Consider the following 20,538-nt stretch of genomic DNA (forward strand, 5'->3'; position numbering starts at 1 on the left):
CAAAGGAACCAAAAGAAAATGCTATTAAGAAACTCTATTGCTCATCAATCTTTTGAAGAGGGAAATGTGTTAAGTTTTTGGCCTTCATAAGGCCATGGCAAACCATGAAATTCTTGGGAGCAATTGTGGACCGTTGGATAAAGCTTGCCGATTAGTGTCACAAGGGAAGTTAATAATGGTGTGGCAGGGGCATTAACTACGCATTGTCTTATGCATTGTTGACCATGTGAGAGAGAGTTGAATTTGTTTTCCTATTTTTATAAACAGGGACATTGAGTAGTGGGCGCGCACACGCTCTTTCTTATCCTTTTATGTAGCCAATTGTGGTTTTTTGCCTTCTTTTGAGATGCAAGAGGCATTTAGTAGGACCCGACATCTTTGGATTCAAGTTTCTGTCCGTAAGAGTTTAATATTAAAAGTAAGCTTTTTATGCACTTGCATCTTTTCAATGCAACAGATATGGTCTTTATTAGGCAGCATTCAGAATAGGGAAAAGTGAATTGCCATTGTGTAACTTGTAGAGTACAAGTTGTGCAACGTTACTTGTGTCCATCATTGACTTGTGGAACCCCGGGCCCAGATGTCACATTTTTTTGCTGCTTCAGAGGAAACTTGCACATCTGGTTGTCCGAGGGGAGAAATCCTTCTTGACTCTACTGCTAGTGGTAACTTTTTTTACAGGTCCTTTTTGCTTCTTCTTAAGTATTTTTGTGTTGTCCTGCCTTGCTTGGCCTCGGTGTTCGAACGAAAGAGCTGTCATCTCAGTGGCTACATGTCATTGTTGAGGTAAGTAGAAGTTTCTATTGTTTTTTTTATACTTTGTCTGGGTGTTTAGCAACTTTTGACTCCCATGATCCATATCCCTTTCTCCCTTCTTTCTCTCCCACTCCCTTGCATACTTTGTCCGGACGCCTCCTTGACCACTTTGCCACCTACTGTAGTTGCTGCACAAGATTGACCTTGGCTCCAATTGCTATCATGGCTCAGACTTTGCTTCTTGCAGTTGCAAGCCAATCTTCCAAAATCTCCTTTCTTCCGCTTTCTGATTCCTCTTTTCGATTATAGCTCGCGAGAGAGAGAGAGAGAGAGAGAGAGAGATTATGGATCTTTAAGCATAAGGGAGAAAGAGATAGCTAGGGCCCGCTTGAGCACGAGAGAGAGATATATGGGAAGCTTCAGAGCCGGAGGTTCTCATCCAGATTTGAGAGATAGGCTAAAAAAAAAGCACTTCAAGTGATGACATTCCGGATGGAAGTCCTTCAAGAACCGTTTGTGCTTTCGTAAGAGCATCACACATCGACTACAGCATTGTCAAGCACAACCTCTGCTTTGAAAAATGCACCGAATTTGGTATACAAATCCACCAAGGCATTGCCAAGCACCCTATTTAGCCCACATATTGATCAAACCAGAGACGAGCAATATTTAAATTGCATACACATCAATTTTCCTTACCCATAGATGTTCGAAATTGTGGGAAGAACTGTATTGACCATAAGTGGAGCATTTAATGTCTGATTTGAAATTTGTAAAGCACATCCCTTGTTAAGCATAAATCGATCTCCCCACACACATCTTGAGGCAGGTTCAAGGTTAGCAAAATCGGCTCCCAAAAATTCTTGCATTGTCAATAACTACTTCATCCGGACTCCGATTGAAGAGTCGCAAAGACAAGACATGAAAAGTGTGTCCAGCACTATACTTTTGGCATACAAACCTACATTTTGGTAGCATCTCGGCATCTTGGCTTACATGCGTCAAACCTTATTTAATGGCCTCAAAACCCGTAATTAGCATACATTTAAGTCAACCTGATGTCATAACACAAAAATGCATACAAATTTTATCTTTCATCCTATGCTTGCAAAGTGGCATGACAACATGCCCTTGCATTGATGAACAACTGAAAGTTTTCACTTTTAATGAAGTAAATCCATGCCACTTGTAGGAAACAAAGCCCTTAGTGGCTTCACTCGGCTTAGGAAGCGAGGTTTCAATAAGAATGTTTGGCTTGTGATTGAGGGTTCCCCCTTGCACACAATTTATATAAGAAGGCCAACCCCAATAGTTTGCATGGCCACCTATCAATGCTACCATTGAGATTTAAGAGGACAAAAATCTATTGATCAACTTGGTGGAATTGGTGATATTAGGAGAGTATAAAAAAAGAAGGCGCACGAAAGAACTTAAAGTGGATCCGTAAAAGTGGAAGTGTCCTAAGGGTGGTCTAAATTTAAGCTACAATAACTTTATCTATACTATAATAAAAGGGGGAGGGATTCCGGTCCTTCATTGGCACATGGCAAGCGCTCCTTGCTCCAGCGTGTGTGCCTTGCAGCTCCCAGCAACACAGTGTGATAGTAAGAGAGAGAGAGAGAGAGAGAGAGAGAGAGAGAGAGAGAGAGAGAGAGAGGCCCGTCGGCCAGACTAGTCAACTTAGAAGATTGCGTGATTATATAGCAGTGAGCATCATCTTAGAGAAGACAGAGAGGGCAATAGTATTATTACAAAACCACCATGGGGCTGTTGCTATTACCAATCAAATGCACATTAATCACTAACAACACGCTCAACGGAAGCTCTTATTGTAACCTTGAGTACTAGAAGCTTTCCACATTGGGTGCACCAATTGTTTTTAGCTTTGGTAAAAAGTACATTGGATTGATTTGGTTCCTCCTATATTCCCTATTTTAAGCGGCTCCCTCATAGTCTCTCTCTCTCTCTCTCTCTCTCTCTCTCTCTCTCTCTCTCTCTCATAGTCTCTCTCTCTCTCTCTCTCTCTCTCTCTCTCTCTCTCAGTAAGCCCTTGTAAGAAATTTCTTCTCACCTTGTTTACTTTCTTTCCACTTTTCCACCGTGGAATCATCGTGCCCACTTGGGAGACATCATGCATAAGACATCGGGAAACCATCGTCATACTCGCCATGTCATTGGGACTCTCCCACTTTTATTATTAATCAGTAGGTCGCAACATTCCAAAATAATGAGCTAGCTAGAAATTACACCCACTACAACAAAATTTCCATTCAATATCATGTCATTCTTCATAACTGCACATTTGTCGTCAAACTCAATCAAATGCCATATGTGCACACACACACACACACACACACACACACACACACACACACACACACACAGAGAGAGAGAGAGAGAGAGAGAGAGAGAGAGAGAGAGAGAGAGAGAGAATAATCGTCCACGAAGGTTAGATATGACCTATGGGACTTAAAACAAACATTGCAACGGGTTCATCTAAGCAAAAGATGACGATACATATCAGTTAAAGATCGAGGGTCCATCGAGAGGGTAAAATGAAAAGGGAAAAACAAAACCTAGGGGGAGCACCTATAGGGAGAGTCAATTTGGGATTTCAAAATTCTTGGATGATGGCTTTACCGCCTCGGTAGACTGCCCATTCACCTTGTTTGCTGGCTTTGTGTACCTTCTTGAGCTCGTTTGCTTTAACTTTGAGTTGATTAGTGATCAATTCTTTGGCGATCCAAAACGTTTTTCCCCTGAGGAGGCGAGATTGGCATAGTAGCTCTATTCGTTCTTCTTTGTCCTTGAAGGCGAGGATACAATCCTCGGGTGGCACATGCCTGTGTGTGTCGTTGATCCAAGAAACGGTTTCAGGCTTGATGTTGACAGGTTGAAGAATGTTATTGAGTTTGACGATTGCTTCTTCGAGAGTGTCCTTCATGGTGCACCTTGGTGAGTGAAGTCCTCCAATCCTGACTTTAAGGCCAAGGGATTCTTGTAGTTGGCATTCTTGTAAAACTGCCTGTATCTTGGTGTCAATCTTTCTGTGTGTCGCTTCATGGACTTTCTTCATTGCCTTGACGGTCTCGATAAGGGAGGCTTCAACACCTTGGGTTTTTGCGAGTAGGCGCTCTCTACTTCCTTTATCTCCTCTAGCTTAAGCAAGCGTTCCTTGAGTACCTCATTTTCTCCAATGAGTTCTTGGATCTGAGCCTCGAGGGTGGTAATCCTTGCTTCTTGGCGCACAGTAGGATCCTTTCTTGGTGCGATTGCCACCGCAAGGAGTTTGCTATGTGAGATCGGGGTGCCAAATGAAGATATTTAAGCTTCCTTACTACCTTTTCAAAGTGAATCGGTTTAACAGAATTTCGACGCCTGGCTTGTCGATAATTTCTCAAGCCTTCAAAGGTTTAGAAGTTACACAAGCCTTGAAGGTTTGAAATATTGGACTTATCTTGGTTTCACTAGAACCGAGTAGTGATGACGTCGGGAAAGGCCGGCACCAGGATCATCGTCTCTACAGTAGGCAAGAGAGGTGAATCTGAGGTTGGCCGTTGTCAAGAGTGTCAGGTTTGCAAATGGGCGAGCAGGCAAGGGTGGTCGCGTCTGCAAGTGGGCTGTTTTGGCTTGAGCAAGGTGGGGTTGAAAAGTACCCCCCCCCCCGCCCCCCAAAGGACCACCCTTGCCTAGGGGGAGACAGGGAGGGAGAGAGAGCTAGGGTTTGCGCTCAACTAGGGTTCGCAGAGAGAGAGAGAGAGAGAGAGAGAGAGAGAGAGAGAGAGAGAGAGAGAGAGAGAAATTAGAGGCCTGATGCAAAGTCAATATGCACAATAATACATTACAAAGGGTGGTGCACATGAAATTTTTAGGAAGAGTTGTTACGAGTGGGCTAAACCTCATTGAAGCCGCGTTTATAGAGAGTGTGAGAGAGAGTTTACTTTTCAACACATCATTGGAAAACACAATTTGTACCTATCTACATCTAAATTCTTTGTATATTAATTTTGTAAGTTCTCACGTTGATTAGATCCATTGCCAAGCATGCCAGCTTCTTTATCCACCTCGACTTGCCCATGTGCAATTAAGCTTGGGGTTGTCATGGGTCTCACTACTTGGAGCTCAACCATACAATCTCTTGCATTGTGTGGAGTCTCATCTTCTAATTGCTCATCTTTGAGGTCTTTCTTTCTGTTTCATTGAATCAATACATGAATGAGTCTCCATGAACTATGGAGATGGTGTGCAACACAAGGCAAATTGCAATCATTAAGGACACATTATGTGGATCCATGTTGCATCGCTTTAAAAGAACGCAAAAGCAAGTTTTTAGCATTTTGAATGTCCTCTGCATGGGCATCGTGGTGCTTGATTGAATATAATCTCATTGGTAGTAGAGGTAGGATAGACCATCATTCCTACCTTTGAATGAAACCAACATGCATAGATGTGATGGGTATGCATAATCTTTCATAAGGAATTATCATCAAAGGTGCCCTACATTTAGAGGGCATAAAATGGCCCAATATACTCATCTGCGATAGCTCTTTATTCAGTTGGAGACAACCCTTTATTCGGTTGGAGACGCAATTTGAATGGTTGATTTCACAAGGTGAAGGGCTCCATGTTTGTAGAACCTCTTCATTACAATCAACATCCACATGCATTGTGCCACAAAATTGGGAAGAAGATTGTCACCACCTCTTTTATAGACGAATTAAGAGATTCATAACTCTATGCTTAAACTGTAAATAGATTGACACAAGGAGACAATTGCACACTTTTAAATACATAGCGCCGACCGGGGGGGAGCGCGGGGGGGGGGGGGGGGGGAGAGAGAGAGAGAATTCTATACAAAGGTTGCCCCCGTGCACCCTCAGCCTCCCCTATCGCGTGGGTGCCCGGAATCCATCCTCCTCCATCATAGTCAGGCATTTTTGCAGTTGCTACTGGTGGCAACATGCGACACAAGCCCTGTGTGATGCATGCTGCTGGTATATTTGGCTTGCCTAATGTAGTCGGCAACATGTCCCCTTAATGCCGTTGCCTTGCTTGATTTGCCATTGTTCTCCCATACTATAGCATCGCTTGTTGCTGCTCCTAGCGTTGTTGCTATTCTTGATGGCGGCTTCTCCCACTCTCTACTCCATCGGCTGCTATGCTGCCACGTCTGTCCTAGAATGTAGGGTCCTCAACTTGTTTATGAGAGCTAGAGGTTGAGGATTTCATCTACATGCTTGCTTCCACAAGGTACTGTTATGGATCATTAGATATGGTTCCTGGTTATGCTCAAGGTTCTTCCCCACCTTATAAGGACTAGATGCTTACCATCAAGGTCTTGGGTCAGGGGAACTGAGCATCCTTGCCATTCATCCACTGCCCATTCCTCACCAGAATTGTTGCATGCACCATCAGATTTCAAGCATGTTAACAACCGGACTGCAACTTTTGCCCTCTCCAATCAAATGGTGCCAAATTTGCGATGAGTGGAATGCACTGAGGTGCGGCCATCTTAGCCATTGTAATCTTGCCTATGACACCTCAACTGCTCGCTTGTACTACAATCCTGCAGTTCAGTTGTAGCCTCTGTGTCTGGCTCCCCTCCCCAGGTCGCTTAACGATCGAGAAAGGTCTTTGACTCACCTTTCCCTTGGAATAAGGGCTCCCACCACTAGCTCCCGGCCTACGCCGATCGCTTGGTAGTCGCCCTCATTCGAAGGAAAGGTCGCTCAAAGACCTTTCCCGGCACCAACATACTGAGTATCACTACATGGATGATTTGGAAGCATGTTGAGAGACTTGCATGTTTTTGAGAACGTGTCACATGTCACATGCTCTATGTTGGATGACCAAATGTTTGATTGAGAACTGTGGATATGAGGTGGATGACGAGAGAGAGAGAGAGAGAGAGAGAGAGAGAGAGAGAGAGAGAGAACTTGTTGCCTAATTGCCGCATCGGTTTGGTACGTTTGTGGACTTTCTTTGGGAAAGCGTTTGGTTATTAAAATCAGAGAGACACTTATGTCTAGCACTAGCGGTGGCGCGCAACTCTTGCATGCAGTCAGCTAGTCAACGTAAAAGTGTGTGAGGAGAGGACTATGAAGAAGCAGTGTTCAAACCGTGACATTGATAAACTCGGCAACTATATAAACGTTTGGCGAGAAGCCATCGTCAGTCTCAGCATAGCATTCCTTCACCCAGGAGAAGTCAATATGGGGCATCAGTTTACGCTTGTGATTGTGCTGGCCTCCCTGCTCTCCCGTGCGCTGGCCGGCAGCACCAACAGCTATGGTGGTTGTGGTGGGCAGAAGCCCTACAAGCCCCCTGGCTACTATAAGTCACCACCTCCCCAGCCGCATAAAGAGTCTCCTCCGCGCGCTTCCCCCCAAGCAGGCCACTCTACTCATAAGAGCCCACCCATGTCCTCGCCCCATTACCAACCTCCTCCACCCGCTGTCGTCTACTCGCCGCCCAAGTCCCCGCCCTACCACAAGCCGCATCCTGCACCAGTCTTCTCCCCTCCTCCCGTCTACAGCCCCCCTCCCCACCTCTCTTATTCTCCGCCTCCCCCGCCCACCCGTTCATGGCGACCCCCCGCCACGCCTCATCACACACCACACTCCCATCCACCGCCCCACCACTCCCACTACCAGCCAGCCCCCAGAGACGGCTCCAAAAAACCGCATTCTCCTCCTCCTCCGAGATCCCCTTACCTGCGGGTCTAACATTGATGACAGCAGCTAGCTCCGCATGAACGTTCGATTGATTCTGCTACGTTCATGTTGCCCGCTTTGAAATGTTATGCTAATGACGTAAAGTATTTAAACACTCTCTCTCTCTCTCTCTCTCTCTCTCTCTCTCTCTCTCGTGTGGTACATTCGTCATATAATAAGTCTTTAAGGTCTCTTGGAGGAGTTCTCTATAACTTGTCTTGCTTCGTTGGCCCTTCCAAAGATATTCTAATTTGATATGGTTTAATATTGACGTATTGAAGAAGTTTAGCATTCATGCGTTAAAACCATAGACAGTTTGTTTACCTATAGTAGACTAGTACGGCCGGCGAAGGCGGCTTCTCTCCCCCCTCCCTCTCTCTCTCTTTATCGCGTGTGAACGAGTTTTTTTTTAGTTTTGGACTGTAGCCTTCAGGTTGCAGATTGCGACACGTGTAAAGGGCTCCCCCTTCCGCCATATTATGTTAGTAGATTGTACTGTGCAGAAATGCAAAACTTAACTTGGGCTACTAACCAGACCAGTGAGTAGACATCTTGTTTAAGTGTGCAAAGCAAAAAAGGATGTTTTGCCAAACTATAGGAAAACCATGTGAGCAGCTACACTTTTTGTCATGCAATGGAAAAATGATGCAAACTATAGACCACATATAGTGCACATAAAAAAAAAGTTCCATACAAAAGTATGGTGCATGGTGGAGAGTTGGCATTGTCTCCCCAAAAATTATAAGGAACGAAAGCTGTGCTTGCCCTGTAGTCTAGTTGTGCGGTCCAAGCAAACACATAGACATGAAGATCTAGATATACGTGAAGAACTTGTATGATTTGTTGACACATGTAACTTCTTTGTCGATTTGTTCCCATTCTTGTGGATTGCACTAACCATCTCATTTTTTTAGTTTATAAATGGAAGACTTTGTTTTTGCTCATCGATAGCTTCGACTGCTGTAGCATCCTCTTCCACTCCGACATGTCAGAGAGTCCTACACCATGAAGTTCTTGAGCTAGATGTTAGTCTCATGTTTCTCACATGGGATCTTCCTAAGGATGATTCAGATCCTTTGGGATGGAATCAAGGATAATCCTTTGATACTTTTCTCACAAAATTCTCCCCTCTTTGGCTAAAGCAAACACTATAAAACTTTCAAAGCCTTTACCAAGGCACTATATCGCGTTTCGTATAGAGAGAGAGAGAGAGAGCAAAATGGGATGGCCAAGGGGAGCGGAAAGGATTTATTTTATAAATTAAATATTACCGCGTATAATATCGTACATATTACCGCGTATATTATCTCACAAATTTCAAAAAGAAAGAGAACGTGGTATGTCGCGTTTTTTGCAGCATACCTTGCTTTTCTACTCCTACTGCTATCCCACTTGCAACCGTATTCTCTCTTTCTCTCCCTCTCAAAGCTCAACCCCCCCCCCTCTCTCTCACTTTCTCTCCTTCACACACACACACACACACACACACACCAAATTTTGGTTTGCAAAAGATCTAACACCCACATAACTCAAATAGAAGAAGGATGAACTTCAAAAGATGTGAGAAACGCACACAATAGGAAAATGGTCAGCTTATCGAAAAGGTAATTTCATTATCCAAGAGTTTTGAACTCCCAAACCGGCTCCCCCCTCACCTACCCCTTCTTAGGTTTTGTTCATTTCATCTTATCTTCCCTTTATCACACTTGGCTAGACCCTTACTCCTTAATTGAGATGTATCTAACACCCGGGGCCCCGGGGGGGGGGGGAGGGGGCACCTTTCAAAAATACCTATAACACGTGCATTCAAGAGGTAAACCCTACACACACACACACACACACACACACACACACACACACACACACACACACTTCATCATGAATTAAAAGACCCATCTTCCTTCATAAAGCTGTAACTTTTTTTCAATTTCCCATTTTTCAACCCCTTGTACATGTAATCCTGTAACTCTTTGGTACATAAAAACCCCTATGGATGAGCTCACGTGCTACACTTACATATTTTTAGGTGGAGCCCCCGAGATTCAACAAGCTCTTTATGTAGAAGGAACTTTGTAATGTTTTGTTTTCGGTCCCATAGGTCATGTTTGACCTTTGTAGATGATAATCAAATCTATTTATCTATATCTACTTATCATAGATTTCATAATGAGCAAAATGCATAATCATTGAGAATGCCAAATGGACGCTAGCACAAACATGGCAATGACAAGGCTACAAAGTCTCAAATACGATGCTTATCTTAAAGGTTATGGGGGTGCTCCTAGTACTAGCTAGAATTAATGATCATGCACAGAGGCTCTTAAGTCAATCATCAACTACATGAGCTTCCAAATCACTGGCTGATTTGACTCACTCTTCAATGTCAGAGATGAGTATACAAACCCCCGAAAATAAATAGAGCTCCCTTGTGAGAGAAGAGTATTAAGAAGAAGCGACCAATATTTGTTGATGTGTTCTTCAAGCACTATATGCTTGAAGAAGACAGTCATAGACCATATAACTTTATGCAGGTCAAGAATAAAGATACTCATCTGGGCCATCCAAATTGGATGGACCAGATGAGCATCTTTATTTTTGAAAATCCGTATAGCAGTAATATACGCGGTAATATGCAAGATCATATGTGCGATAATATGCAAGATAATATGTGAGGTAATACGCGTAGTAATAATCGTGGCTATATTACTGCTCCTATTATTGCGTATATTGTTGTTAAACCACTACCACGTCCCTTGCCACTGTTCCCCCGCTGTTATTGCCGCACACAATATTTTCTCTTTCTATTTTCCTTTGATAACCCGCAGCAATGCTAGCGGTTATGGAATTTTCCTCTTATAGTGAAATTATGTCAATGCACCTCTCTAAAGTGAACCATTTGGATTTCTAATGATTTCCTTAAGTGACACATTAATGGAGTACCTTGTTTTCCCTCTTAAGAAGGTTGGTTCATTCTCATTGAGCTCTATTTCAACACCATCTTTAGTATCTTCGTCTTGATACAAGAATCCAAATCCATCAACACCATAATTGGGTAATCCCTCATATCCAAGACCCCAAGCGCTATTAGCTGCTTAGCTTCCCATCTCTAAGGTGAATTCATTCTCTTTAGTAGTCGCCTAGAAGAGCCACTTCATCCTCCTCTGTGATATTAATCCTAGAAAGCGTTCGCAACTTGTTGAAGGCTTATTCATACCAAAGGGATCGGATTCCTCATCCAAATAGCTTCTATTCATCAGTAGAAGATCTTGCCCTATCTTTTGGTCCACTTCCCTCATTGAAAGGCTAATTTTATTGCCGCTCATTGAAACACCCTTTACCCATACCCATTGATCCCTTTTCATATCTATTGCATTAGCAATCATACGTGTGGAAATTTGCGACACATGCACAATCCCTTCCTTTCAATCACAAAAGCCAACAATCTGCACAAAGTAGCCGTGATTCATGACATGTGAAACCCTACCTGGATAAACATTGAACAACTCCAATTCATGTGGTTGATGTCTTTTCAAAGAGCTAGGATTTCTATCATCTCCTCCCTCATGCTCCGGTCTCTACGGTCACCATCATTGTCACTACCAGCATATCCATTCTCTCTATCCCTGTGATCAGCATGATCTCTTTGAGTCCTTTCATCACCATCCCTGTGAGACTGTGATCCCTTCCAAGCACATCCATTCTCTCTATCCCTGTGATCAGCATGATCTCTTTGAGTCCTTCGATCACCATTCCTGTAACTATGATCCCTTCTACATTCATTCTCTTTGTCATGGTGTCTCTTTGAGTCCTTTGATCACCAACCCTGTAAATATGATCCATTTTACATTCATTCTCTTTGTCATGGTCTCTTCATCTCTCATACCTTCTCTCAGGTAGATCCTGTCTACCTGGTAATCTCCCTCATCATATTTAAATAAGAGGAATTACAACAAAGGCAGTGGTGATGGTAGATATGATAGTAGAAGTGAACGCAATAGTCGACAAGATGAAAGAAGGCAGAGAAGAGATGTAAATGTTACTTTTGCCTTGATAAGAGTTGATCTTCATGAAACATTGATTTTTTCTCCATCGTTTTTACACTACTCGGAGGCTTCCAAAACAATACATGCATTTCCATAGTCACTTTGTGTGTTGCATTAGCTCTTTCCATGGTTTCCCATCAATTTGTGGTTTTGGTGCTTTTAGGGGGAACACAACATGAATGTTGGTGAGTAAGCTTTTGACAAAGTAGGCAGGAAGCTCAATGCCATTCACTTTAACATTGTTTCCTATTGGGAGAGTTCGATGACTAACTCTACAGGTGTAATTCTAGTCTGCTCAAGTTGCAGGTGAGAGTTGTAATGTAATGGGAATGGCCTATGAACTTCGAGAATAGCAGAATCAAGAGAATTAGAGTGAGCATTTTTGCGCGATTACTTTGAGAACATAGGGGGTGAACATAATTGATGGTAGCAACATAAACATAGTACTCAATTAACTTGGCATGAATTTTTTTTTTTCAAGAGAGAGAGTATTAGAGAACATGACAATAGTTGAGGACTGGATTTACTTGGAGCCGGGTCCCCCTCAAAAAGACATTTGTATTATAGATTCTCCCATCAAGAGAGACTTGGTACAATACAATCTTTGTGTTCCTTGTGACCTTGGTGATGCTATGAAGATGGAAAGCTTCATGCATCACAAGCATACCATAAACTTTGCAAAAAGCATTAACTATCCCAAGCCTCAGTCCCAAGGCCTCAAACACCTTCGAAGGTGGAGAGAGCTAGCAAGGAATGAGGGTAGGGAAGAGGAAGAAGAATCATTCATAGGAGAAAGAAATATTGCCTCACTTATCATCACTCTTCTTGCTTAGCATATCATAATAGCATAGTAATGAAGATGAATAAGATGGCAAGCTTAAGCATTGAAGCATGGCTCTTGGTTGGATTTGCATTCCATAGCCAAGAGTGTTGGTGTAGGTTATCCACTTCTCAACAAGCTTGGAGAAGGAGATGGAGCTCTTGCACTTTGCACTCCGCACAATGAGAGAATGTGTGTGTGTGTGTGTGTGTGTGTGTGGCAGAGTATACCCCCTCTCATGCTTGGCCCACACCTCTCTCTCTGTCTCTCTCTCTCTAGTAATATTTAATTATATCATTTGGAACACGCGTCCTCTTTTTCCTCTTTGAGAAAAAGAATTTAATTATTTATTTTTATGCATCTAAATTCTCATTGGACCCCTTTAAAGTCTATCCAATAGGATTCAAGCACATCATGAGGGCCACACGTGGATAATTTTTTTGAACATGTGTCTTTTATGCTTCTTAAGTCATTTGGTTTGATCTAAAAATCACCTCAAGCTTTGGGCAAGGTTCCCACAACCACACGTTTATGCCTCTTGAGAATTTATCTTTGAATTTAATACTTCAAGAACCTTTGTCATTTAAGCATAAAAATCACCGCAAGCTTTGGGCAAGGCTCCCACAACCACTTTAAGCATCTCAACACCTCATGCTTGGGTAGGATTCCCATCTCGAGGTTAGCCCTAGCTTGCGTAAGGTCAAAGGACTTTTTAACACTAACTTTTGGAGGTCTTTAATGAAGCTAACCCTAGGTCTTTTAAGCTCCATTAGATGCATGTTGCTTTGTTAGCAGCAAGCTAACACATATACCACGGATACCATTTTTCAGAGTTCTCATTGTAAAAACACTTATTATTTTGATAAATCGGGAATATTGTAACTCCTATTTTCTTGGATAAACCTTGTAATTGATGAGCCGGGGCTACAAGCTTCCAAATTGTATCAACCTGTCATTACCCATCTTTGGTAGAACTCCCATATTATTAGTTTGGACTACCAAAAACCTTGGCTAAGGGATAAAAGCCAATTTTTGTAAGTTAGTATTAAGTTTTGGATAATGAAATACACAGCGTGAGCTGATGGCGCTCACTTCTCTCCTTCTAGCGCTTCCTACTCCCTCTCCGATTGTCACATTGCAGTCGTGTTTATTGCATTGCAACCGCACGTAAGAGCTCTACGCATTGACGTTAGCACTTCACAGTAATTCGTAGCTTTTGGCATCGTTGACCTGTGGCTTAATTTCATCATAATTAGGAATTTATACTTTGAAATAAAAAACTAAGCATAGGTGGGATATTGGAGCATCATTGCTAAGCATTTAGATGCATTCTGGGTCGAAAATGACTAGGTCAAAAGTCCACTGTTGTTAATAATCGCGATTTTGACACTTGACCTAAAGTGGGGTTTGAGACCATAAGCATGTGTGCTTAGGTCTTATAAACATGTCCTAGAAGTTACGTTTGGATGTCATTTGATGTTACAAAGGATGTGATTTGTTTGCCGATGAGCGGTTGGCTTTTAGTGATTTCTGTCGCTTGAGTGTAGCATGAGTTAGATGCGAGTTGTTAGTTGTTTTCCGAGATACTGACACCCTCTTGTAGCCTCTATGCACTAGTCGAGTTAGCTTCATTCCATGAATTGACAATTTAATCGTGGTTCTTGCTAATACTGCAATAAGATAAGATAGTGAGGTTAGACATGCGTCCCACATTTGGCGCCGTTGTGCCGGGGATCGAAGAGATCTAAACTAGGGAAAAACATGAGCGTCTTGTGAAGTTATCTTTTCACTTCCTCTAGGATCGCCTAGAGTTCAAAACTTTCTTTTAGAAACCGCATAGCCTAAGAATGTCGTCTTTTGCTGTGTAAAGGTAGCTTGGAAGTAATCGTACTTGCTGAGTGCCTTTAGGATTGTAGGATTGTAGAAATAGATTAGGATTTTGAGGATGATTGATAGACGAGACAAGTCTTAAGATCAATGCTCAGAAAATCATAAAAGACAAGAAAACAAGTGTTTGTGGACACTTTCCACAACCCCATTGCATGAGAATTTAGGAGTAGGGTAAGTAGAATCTGAGGTGGATTTCAGAACATTGCTCTCTCTGAAAGAATCATTGTGAGTTGTTATTGGAAGTTGCATAATTTCAGGTCTACGGCTAGAAATAACACGAAAAGACTCCAAACCACTCAATCCGACTGGAGAGAGCTTAGAAGTTGTGTGAACCAATGGGTAAGCTCAAGGACACTTCGAGGTAAAAATTTCAAGAGTTGGCCAAAACTAAGATTATTTAAAATTTCTTGAAATTTTAGACCAAATTAAGTTTTGACTTGATTCATACGCTTAAAATAGATCATAAAAAGACTCTCCATTGAAAAATTGCAAAAATTGGTTCATTTCAAGCCTGAAGTTAATAATCGCGATTATTAACTTTTAGCTCAAATTTGACCAAGGTTCATACCATTGACTCATTGCATGTGTACAAAAAACTTTTGTAAAGGCACAAAAGATTTGGATCACCAAACTGGCAAAAAACACGGTAAAAACTAAAGTTTGTACTGACTTTTTGAAACTTGAGTATAAATTGGAATTTTTTTTGTCCAAACTTGATGAAATTTGATTTATAGGCTTATATTGATGTGATAAACATGTGTATATGCCCAGTTGACCAAAAAGATGCAAAAAGTTGCCAGTTGTCAATAATCGTGATTAATTACATCTGTCCCATTTTTCAACTTTTTTGACAAAGTTGACATACCACTAGCTGTAATAAGCTCACAAACCAAATTTGGTAAGATTTGGATCATTTTATTGGAAATTGTGACCAAATTTGCAAAGTTAGTCTGCGGACAGAAAATTGATGACCATTTGACCAAAACTTGTCCAAGCTTGATGAAACTTGGCTAGAGACCTTAACTAGAGGTGCTTAATAGATCTGTGTCGAAGTTGGGATAAAAATTTACAAAAATATAACTGGAGTAAATAATCGCTATTATTTACGTCTGCTTTAAAAATTGACAAATTTGCAAATTTGAGTATACCACAAGGTCAAGCATATCAAGTAGACCCCACAAATCAATTTTGGTGAAATTTGGATCTCAAAAGTGAGACTTAAGCCAGATTCTTGAAATTAGGGTGCGGACACAAAACAATTGATAAACTTGATCAGATTTTGTCCAAACTTGTTGAAACTTGTCCAAGGACTTTAACAGGTTGTATACTTGCCAAACAACTAGCAAAAGTAAATAATCGAGATTATTTACTACAGCTACACAGGGACATCAATTTTGACTTTTGAACTTGTACAGTGTTAGATCAGCATAATAAAAAGCCACCGGGCAATTTTGGGTTCAATCGGATCCAAATTCATACATGTTCACTCAGTTTCCAAATTGCAGCTTAATCCCTTGATTTTTTGCCAAAGTTGAATCTGAAAGTCAATTGCCGACTCCCATAGCTTGATTTGAAGTGAATATACGCAAAGACCAATCACAATAGTTAGCAAAAAATTATACAGTCTTTGTGAAAGAATAACTAACTTTATCAAATTTATACAGGAATCAGGTTGCAGACGAGGAATCGGTAGCTTGACAGAAAGTTGCAATCGAATCAAGTGAAAATTGACAACAAGTCAATCCAAAGGTAAGTACTCTATCCAGTGCTTCATAAGTGTATATGAACCTTAGATCTGGTCGTGTACTAGGAAATCAGGGCATATTCGGAGAAACCTCCAATAAAGTATCCACCGAAGAAAGCGTGAATCAAGGCAATTCCTTGCACACTATTCTTGAAGAAGTCTCAGACACTTTTTTAGATTCAACATCTGAAATGTCTTCTTACTCGACTCACTCGGAAACCGGAACGACAATGCGTTATAAGCATATACTCTCTTTTTATAAGACTAATGGCCATGGAGCTGAGGTTTACCTGAATCCTAACGAAGAGTATGCTATTCACATTGATGACCATGGTATTGAGTTTGAAGAAGAGATTAGGGTAAACAAACAAGGAAAAATGTACATGGACAAAAACGAAACTCAGTATTTACAAGTTGAAAACCCTGACATGATAGACAAATGGGGGTTAGAAGTAAACATCATAATCCCAGATATGTCAGCAAAAGAAGGACCACATACTTTAGAATTCGAGGGATACGATCAAGTAGATTTGAAGCCTTTGAAATGGCTTAGTATGGATAATCCTAGGATCGGAGTCTATTGTTGGGAGGATAGAAACGTAAAAGATCTTTTGTGGACTTCACATGCCAAATCAGGACAACTAACAGCCATGAAGATCATCTATATCTTCAAGATCAAAGATAAGGGATCAACAGACCTACCAACCTACCTGTTTAGGGATTGTTATAACAAAAATTTTACTATGATGACTCTTTAGGAGGTAGAACAAACCAAATACCAAGGGTACTCCATAAGGGATTGGATATTGGGACAAGGACCAGAAACAATTCCAAGAGATGAACACGGTGAGAGATCATCTGAGAGTAATGTTAAGAAACCAGAAACCACCTCATCACGTAGAAAACCGGGTGACACTAAAGCTAGTCTAGGGCTACATGAGTCACTATTTCCAATAGACTGGTTTGAAGGACTTGGAACAGGACCAACTGCCAGGAGACTGGGAGTTGAACCAAACAGACGCGTCAGACCAGCTGATTTTTAGAAATGGGTCAGAAAATACAATGGATCAGGGGATCCATACGACCACTTAGCAATCTTTAAGCAAGTTCTAAGAGCAGAACGTATATTCGATTTCCATGATTTTGACTAATAGAGCGGCTATAGACTTATAGCCACCAAGTGATTTTTGCACAAGTTGTGGAAATCAGAGTTTGCAACTCAATTTGCTATTGATTGGAGGATTGGATGCACCATAAAAGGTAATAGGTCAGGGTTTCGCAAGCGTCATTTTCTTGGTGTATTTGTGGTCAGGCAAGTTATATCAGAATAGAAATCATATTGTTAGAGATCAGTCAAGTCATATTTCAACAAGAGGGAGTGTCAATCAAGGAAATTTACCGACCTTAGATCCAATCTTGGACGAAAGTCTTTCTGATAATTCATTAGCGAGATCTTATACCTATATGGCTAAGAGATCCAAAAGTCTGAGTTTCAAGGAGGAAACCAAAATGGAAGCGGAACCATCACAAACAACACCAAATACAATACTTTTGCACCTATAGTACCAGTTTGAAAATGAATAGGGTGTTCATATCTACAAAGATGGTATGGATCGTTACTGTGTGAAAATAGAAGAGAGACCTAGTGAGCTCAATCTCTTAGTGCACGTAGATTATAGTGGTGATCGATACTTTCACAAGGAAGGAAATATGTATTTAATTGTGCACAATCCCTTTATTGTGGACAAGTGGGGATTGACAGGCACAAAGGAAAAGGTTAGTGTTGAGCCTTAAGAGAAGCCGCCAAAGCTGGACCTTTTGAGTGCAAACCTTAGGCGAGTGAATGTGTCTACTTGAGTCAACAATGAAAAAACACATGTGGGCTTGTATAAATATGATAACGGAGAGAAAATTCTCTATGATAGGTGTAATGAACCCAATGTGAGAGATGTGATAGAGCAAAAATGCTTGTATCTATTCACGTACAAAGTGGAGAGAAATAATGAGGTGACGATGCTAGAAATGTATGGACAAACATACTTTGTTACCGCAAAGAGATTGAGGGATATACGTACTTAGGGGCACCACTCCACCAGTACCATGTCACCCCCAACACACATAGACCAATTGTCTCTAAAACAAGGCCAAAAACTACAAGAGTGAGTTTGTCAAAAACCAGAGTGGAAGATTCTTTTAGTTGACCACATGTTTCCAAACCAAGATCGATGTGATCTCTGAGTTCAAGGGTTCCTATGTCCATGCATCAAGGTAGTGATATTCCAGACACAATTTTCAGCACAAGGGTTCCTAATACTAGAACAAGACCCATGACTTGATGAGAGGGTAATTGATCGAACCCCCTCCATACCACCTACTAGCGGATATGAGGCAAGAGATATAGTGGTACGAGAGCCTAGAATGATGAGAATGATAGTGGAAACTAGAAGGATGTGTTGGAATTAGGGCTGCAGGGAAACACACTCAGCTTAGAGAAGACGAAGGAAGCTCAAGGCACACAACAGAGAGCATATTACTTAGTGTGAAATGAAAAGATAAGATAGCGCTAGAGTGATGGGCATATATACAATGCACAAGGTAAAAAACCTGCTAGTGAGAGAAAAAATTCCACAACGGTCCTAAGTGTATGCACACACATCACTACAAGATGTATATGGTAACAAATCCCCTCTGTGAGTGATGCAATGAATAAGAGCTGGCACATAAAGTATAGGGAAGTGTCATTCCATGAGGAAGATGATCAGTCCACAAAGGGAAGGAAGCCCAAAGCTTTGCAAAAAGCTTCAAACTTCTCATGAGACAAGGCCTTTGTGAAAAGATATGCAAGGTTGTCATGTGTTGGCACACAAGCAAAACTAATATTTCCTTATGAGAGTCTCTCCCTGATATAGTGGTAATGCACCTCAATGTGCTTTGTGTGAGCATGAAAAATTGGGTTCCTCACAACTGCCAATGCACTCTGAATGTCAGTGTAGATGATGTTGGCAATGTCCTTTCCAACACCCAAATTAATCATAAGGCATCTAAGCCATACACACTCAACCGTAGCTGCTATGAAGACTGCCTTGTACTCAGCCTCACAATTGGAAGTGGCCCCAATAGACTGATTCTTGCTCAATCATGATATGCATGAGCTACCGAGCATGAAACAAAAACCACTTGTGGACACTCGTGTGTCAAAACAACCAGCCCAATATGAGTTCAAAAAAGCATGTAAATTTGGCGACAACAATCCCCCCTTGGGATAAAACAACTCAAGATATAAATTTCCAATGAAGTAGAAAAAGATCAGCTTGATAGCCTACCAATCCTTAGACCATCGGCTATGCACAAATCTGCTGACCTGTGAGGAATATACAGCCTTGTGTTGCAACCCCAAATCTTTCATCTTGAAAGTAGCATTCAAATCAGTCTTAAATTCATCAATATGTGCCTCATTTAAACCAATGATCATCAAATCATCCACATATAGAACAATGATAAGAAGTACATCACCCTAACACTTTACATACAAAGTGCTTTTTGTTGGACTATTACAAAAGCCTCGTTTGACCAAATGAGTGTCAGCTTTCTCATACCAAGCATGAGGAGATTGCTTTAACCCATACAAAGATTTCTTACATTTGCACACTTTATCATCTTGTCCTTTCTTGACAAAACTACGAGGTTGCATTACGTAAACTTCCTCAAATATGCCACCATTCAAGAAAGAAGTAACAATGTCTAATTAATGTACATCCCAACCAAAATGAGCTGCCAATGCACATGGAAACTCATCTCTATAAGCAACATGTTCTTTCTTTTATCAGCACCATTTTGTTGAGGTTTATATGGCACTATACATACATGCCAAAGTTTTTCATATGAAATAGCCTTAGAATCCACAACTAAATTTGCAAAATTCTACCCACACTTGTCATACAAAGTGAGCTTATATAGCCCATGACATAAAATGCATGATGCAACAATCTCATCACCAAAATTGAGATCATGATTTGTACATCTGTCATCCACAAATTTCACAACAAGTCAAAGTCTAGAAACTGAAGATACAGACAAAAGTTTCTTCTTGATCCCATGTACATAAAGTGTATCAAAAAGTGTGAAAGAAGTGTCATTCACAGAAATCAACACAATCTTTCCAACTCCCTTGACCAGATAAGAGGCATTGTTGGAACAAGCGACTGAATTCCCCCATAAGGGGCATCCTCAAGAGAGGTAAATAGGGCACAATGAGAGGTAATGTGCTTTGTATCACCACTATCAAAGTATCACACATGAGCATCTGTAGCAACTAACATACACGGATCATGGACAAAAGGATCACAAGTGCACTCTGCACTAAAAGCCCATTTTGCATCACTGTGAGCATCACAATCTCCTTTCATTGAAGACTCAACAATAGCTGCATTTGTAGTGGAACCAGCCTCTTTCTTCTTAGCCTCTTTTGACTTCAACTTAGGAAACTACTTGATGAAGTGATCATTAGCTTTACAACAATGGCAATGCATCTTATTTTTTCCCCTTTCTCCAGAATTCCCATATGAATATCTA

The 20,538-nt window shown here is 41.3% G+C and overlaps 1 protein-coding gene across 1 annotated transcript; it reads left to right on the top strand.

The window, feature by feature from the left end:
* The first annotated feature begins 6,854 nt into the window (after positions 1-6,854).
* On the top strand, positions 6,855-7,581 carry LOC147433773 (uncharacterized). The gene has a single exon (XM_086489543.1). It carries the CDS (start codon positions 6,855-6,857, stop codon positions 7,479-7,481), a length of 627 nt encoding a protein of 208 aa, XP_086345669.1. The 3' UTR covers positions 7,482-7,581.
* Positions 7,582-20,538: the final 12,957 nt, after the last annotated feature.

This window comes from Adiantum capillus-veneris, chromosome 19, assembly GCF_014529385.1.
Source record: "Adiantum capillus-veneris isolate H3 chromosome 19, ASM1452938v2, whole genome shotgun sequence".
Classification (NCBI taxonomy): domain Eukaryota; kingdom Viridiplantae; phylum Streptophyta; class Polypodiopsida; order Polypodiales; family Pteridaceae; genus Adiantum; species Adiantum capillus-veneris.

Excerpts from the sequence above, each read along its gene's own strand:
- LOC147433773 (XM_086489543.1), top strand. The coding sequence starts at position 6,855 with ATGAAGAAGCAGTGTTCAAACCGTGACATTGATAAACTCGGCAACTAT.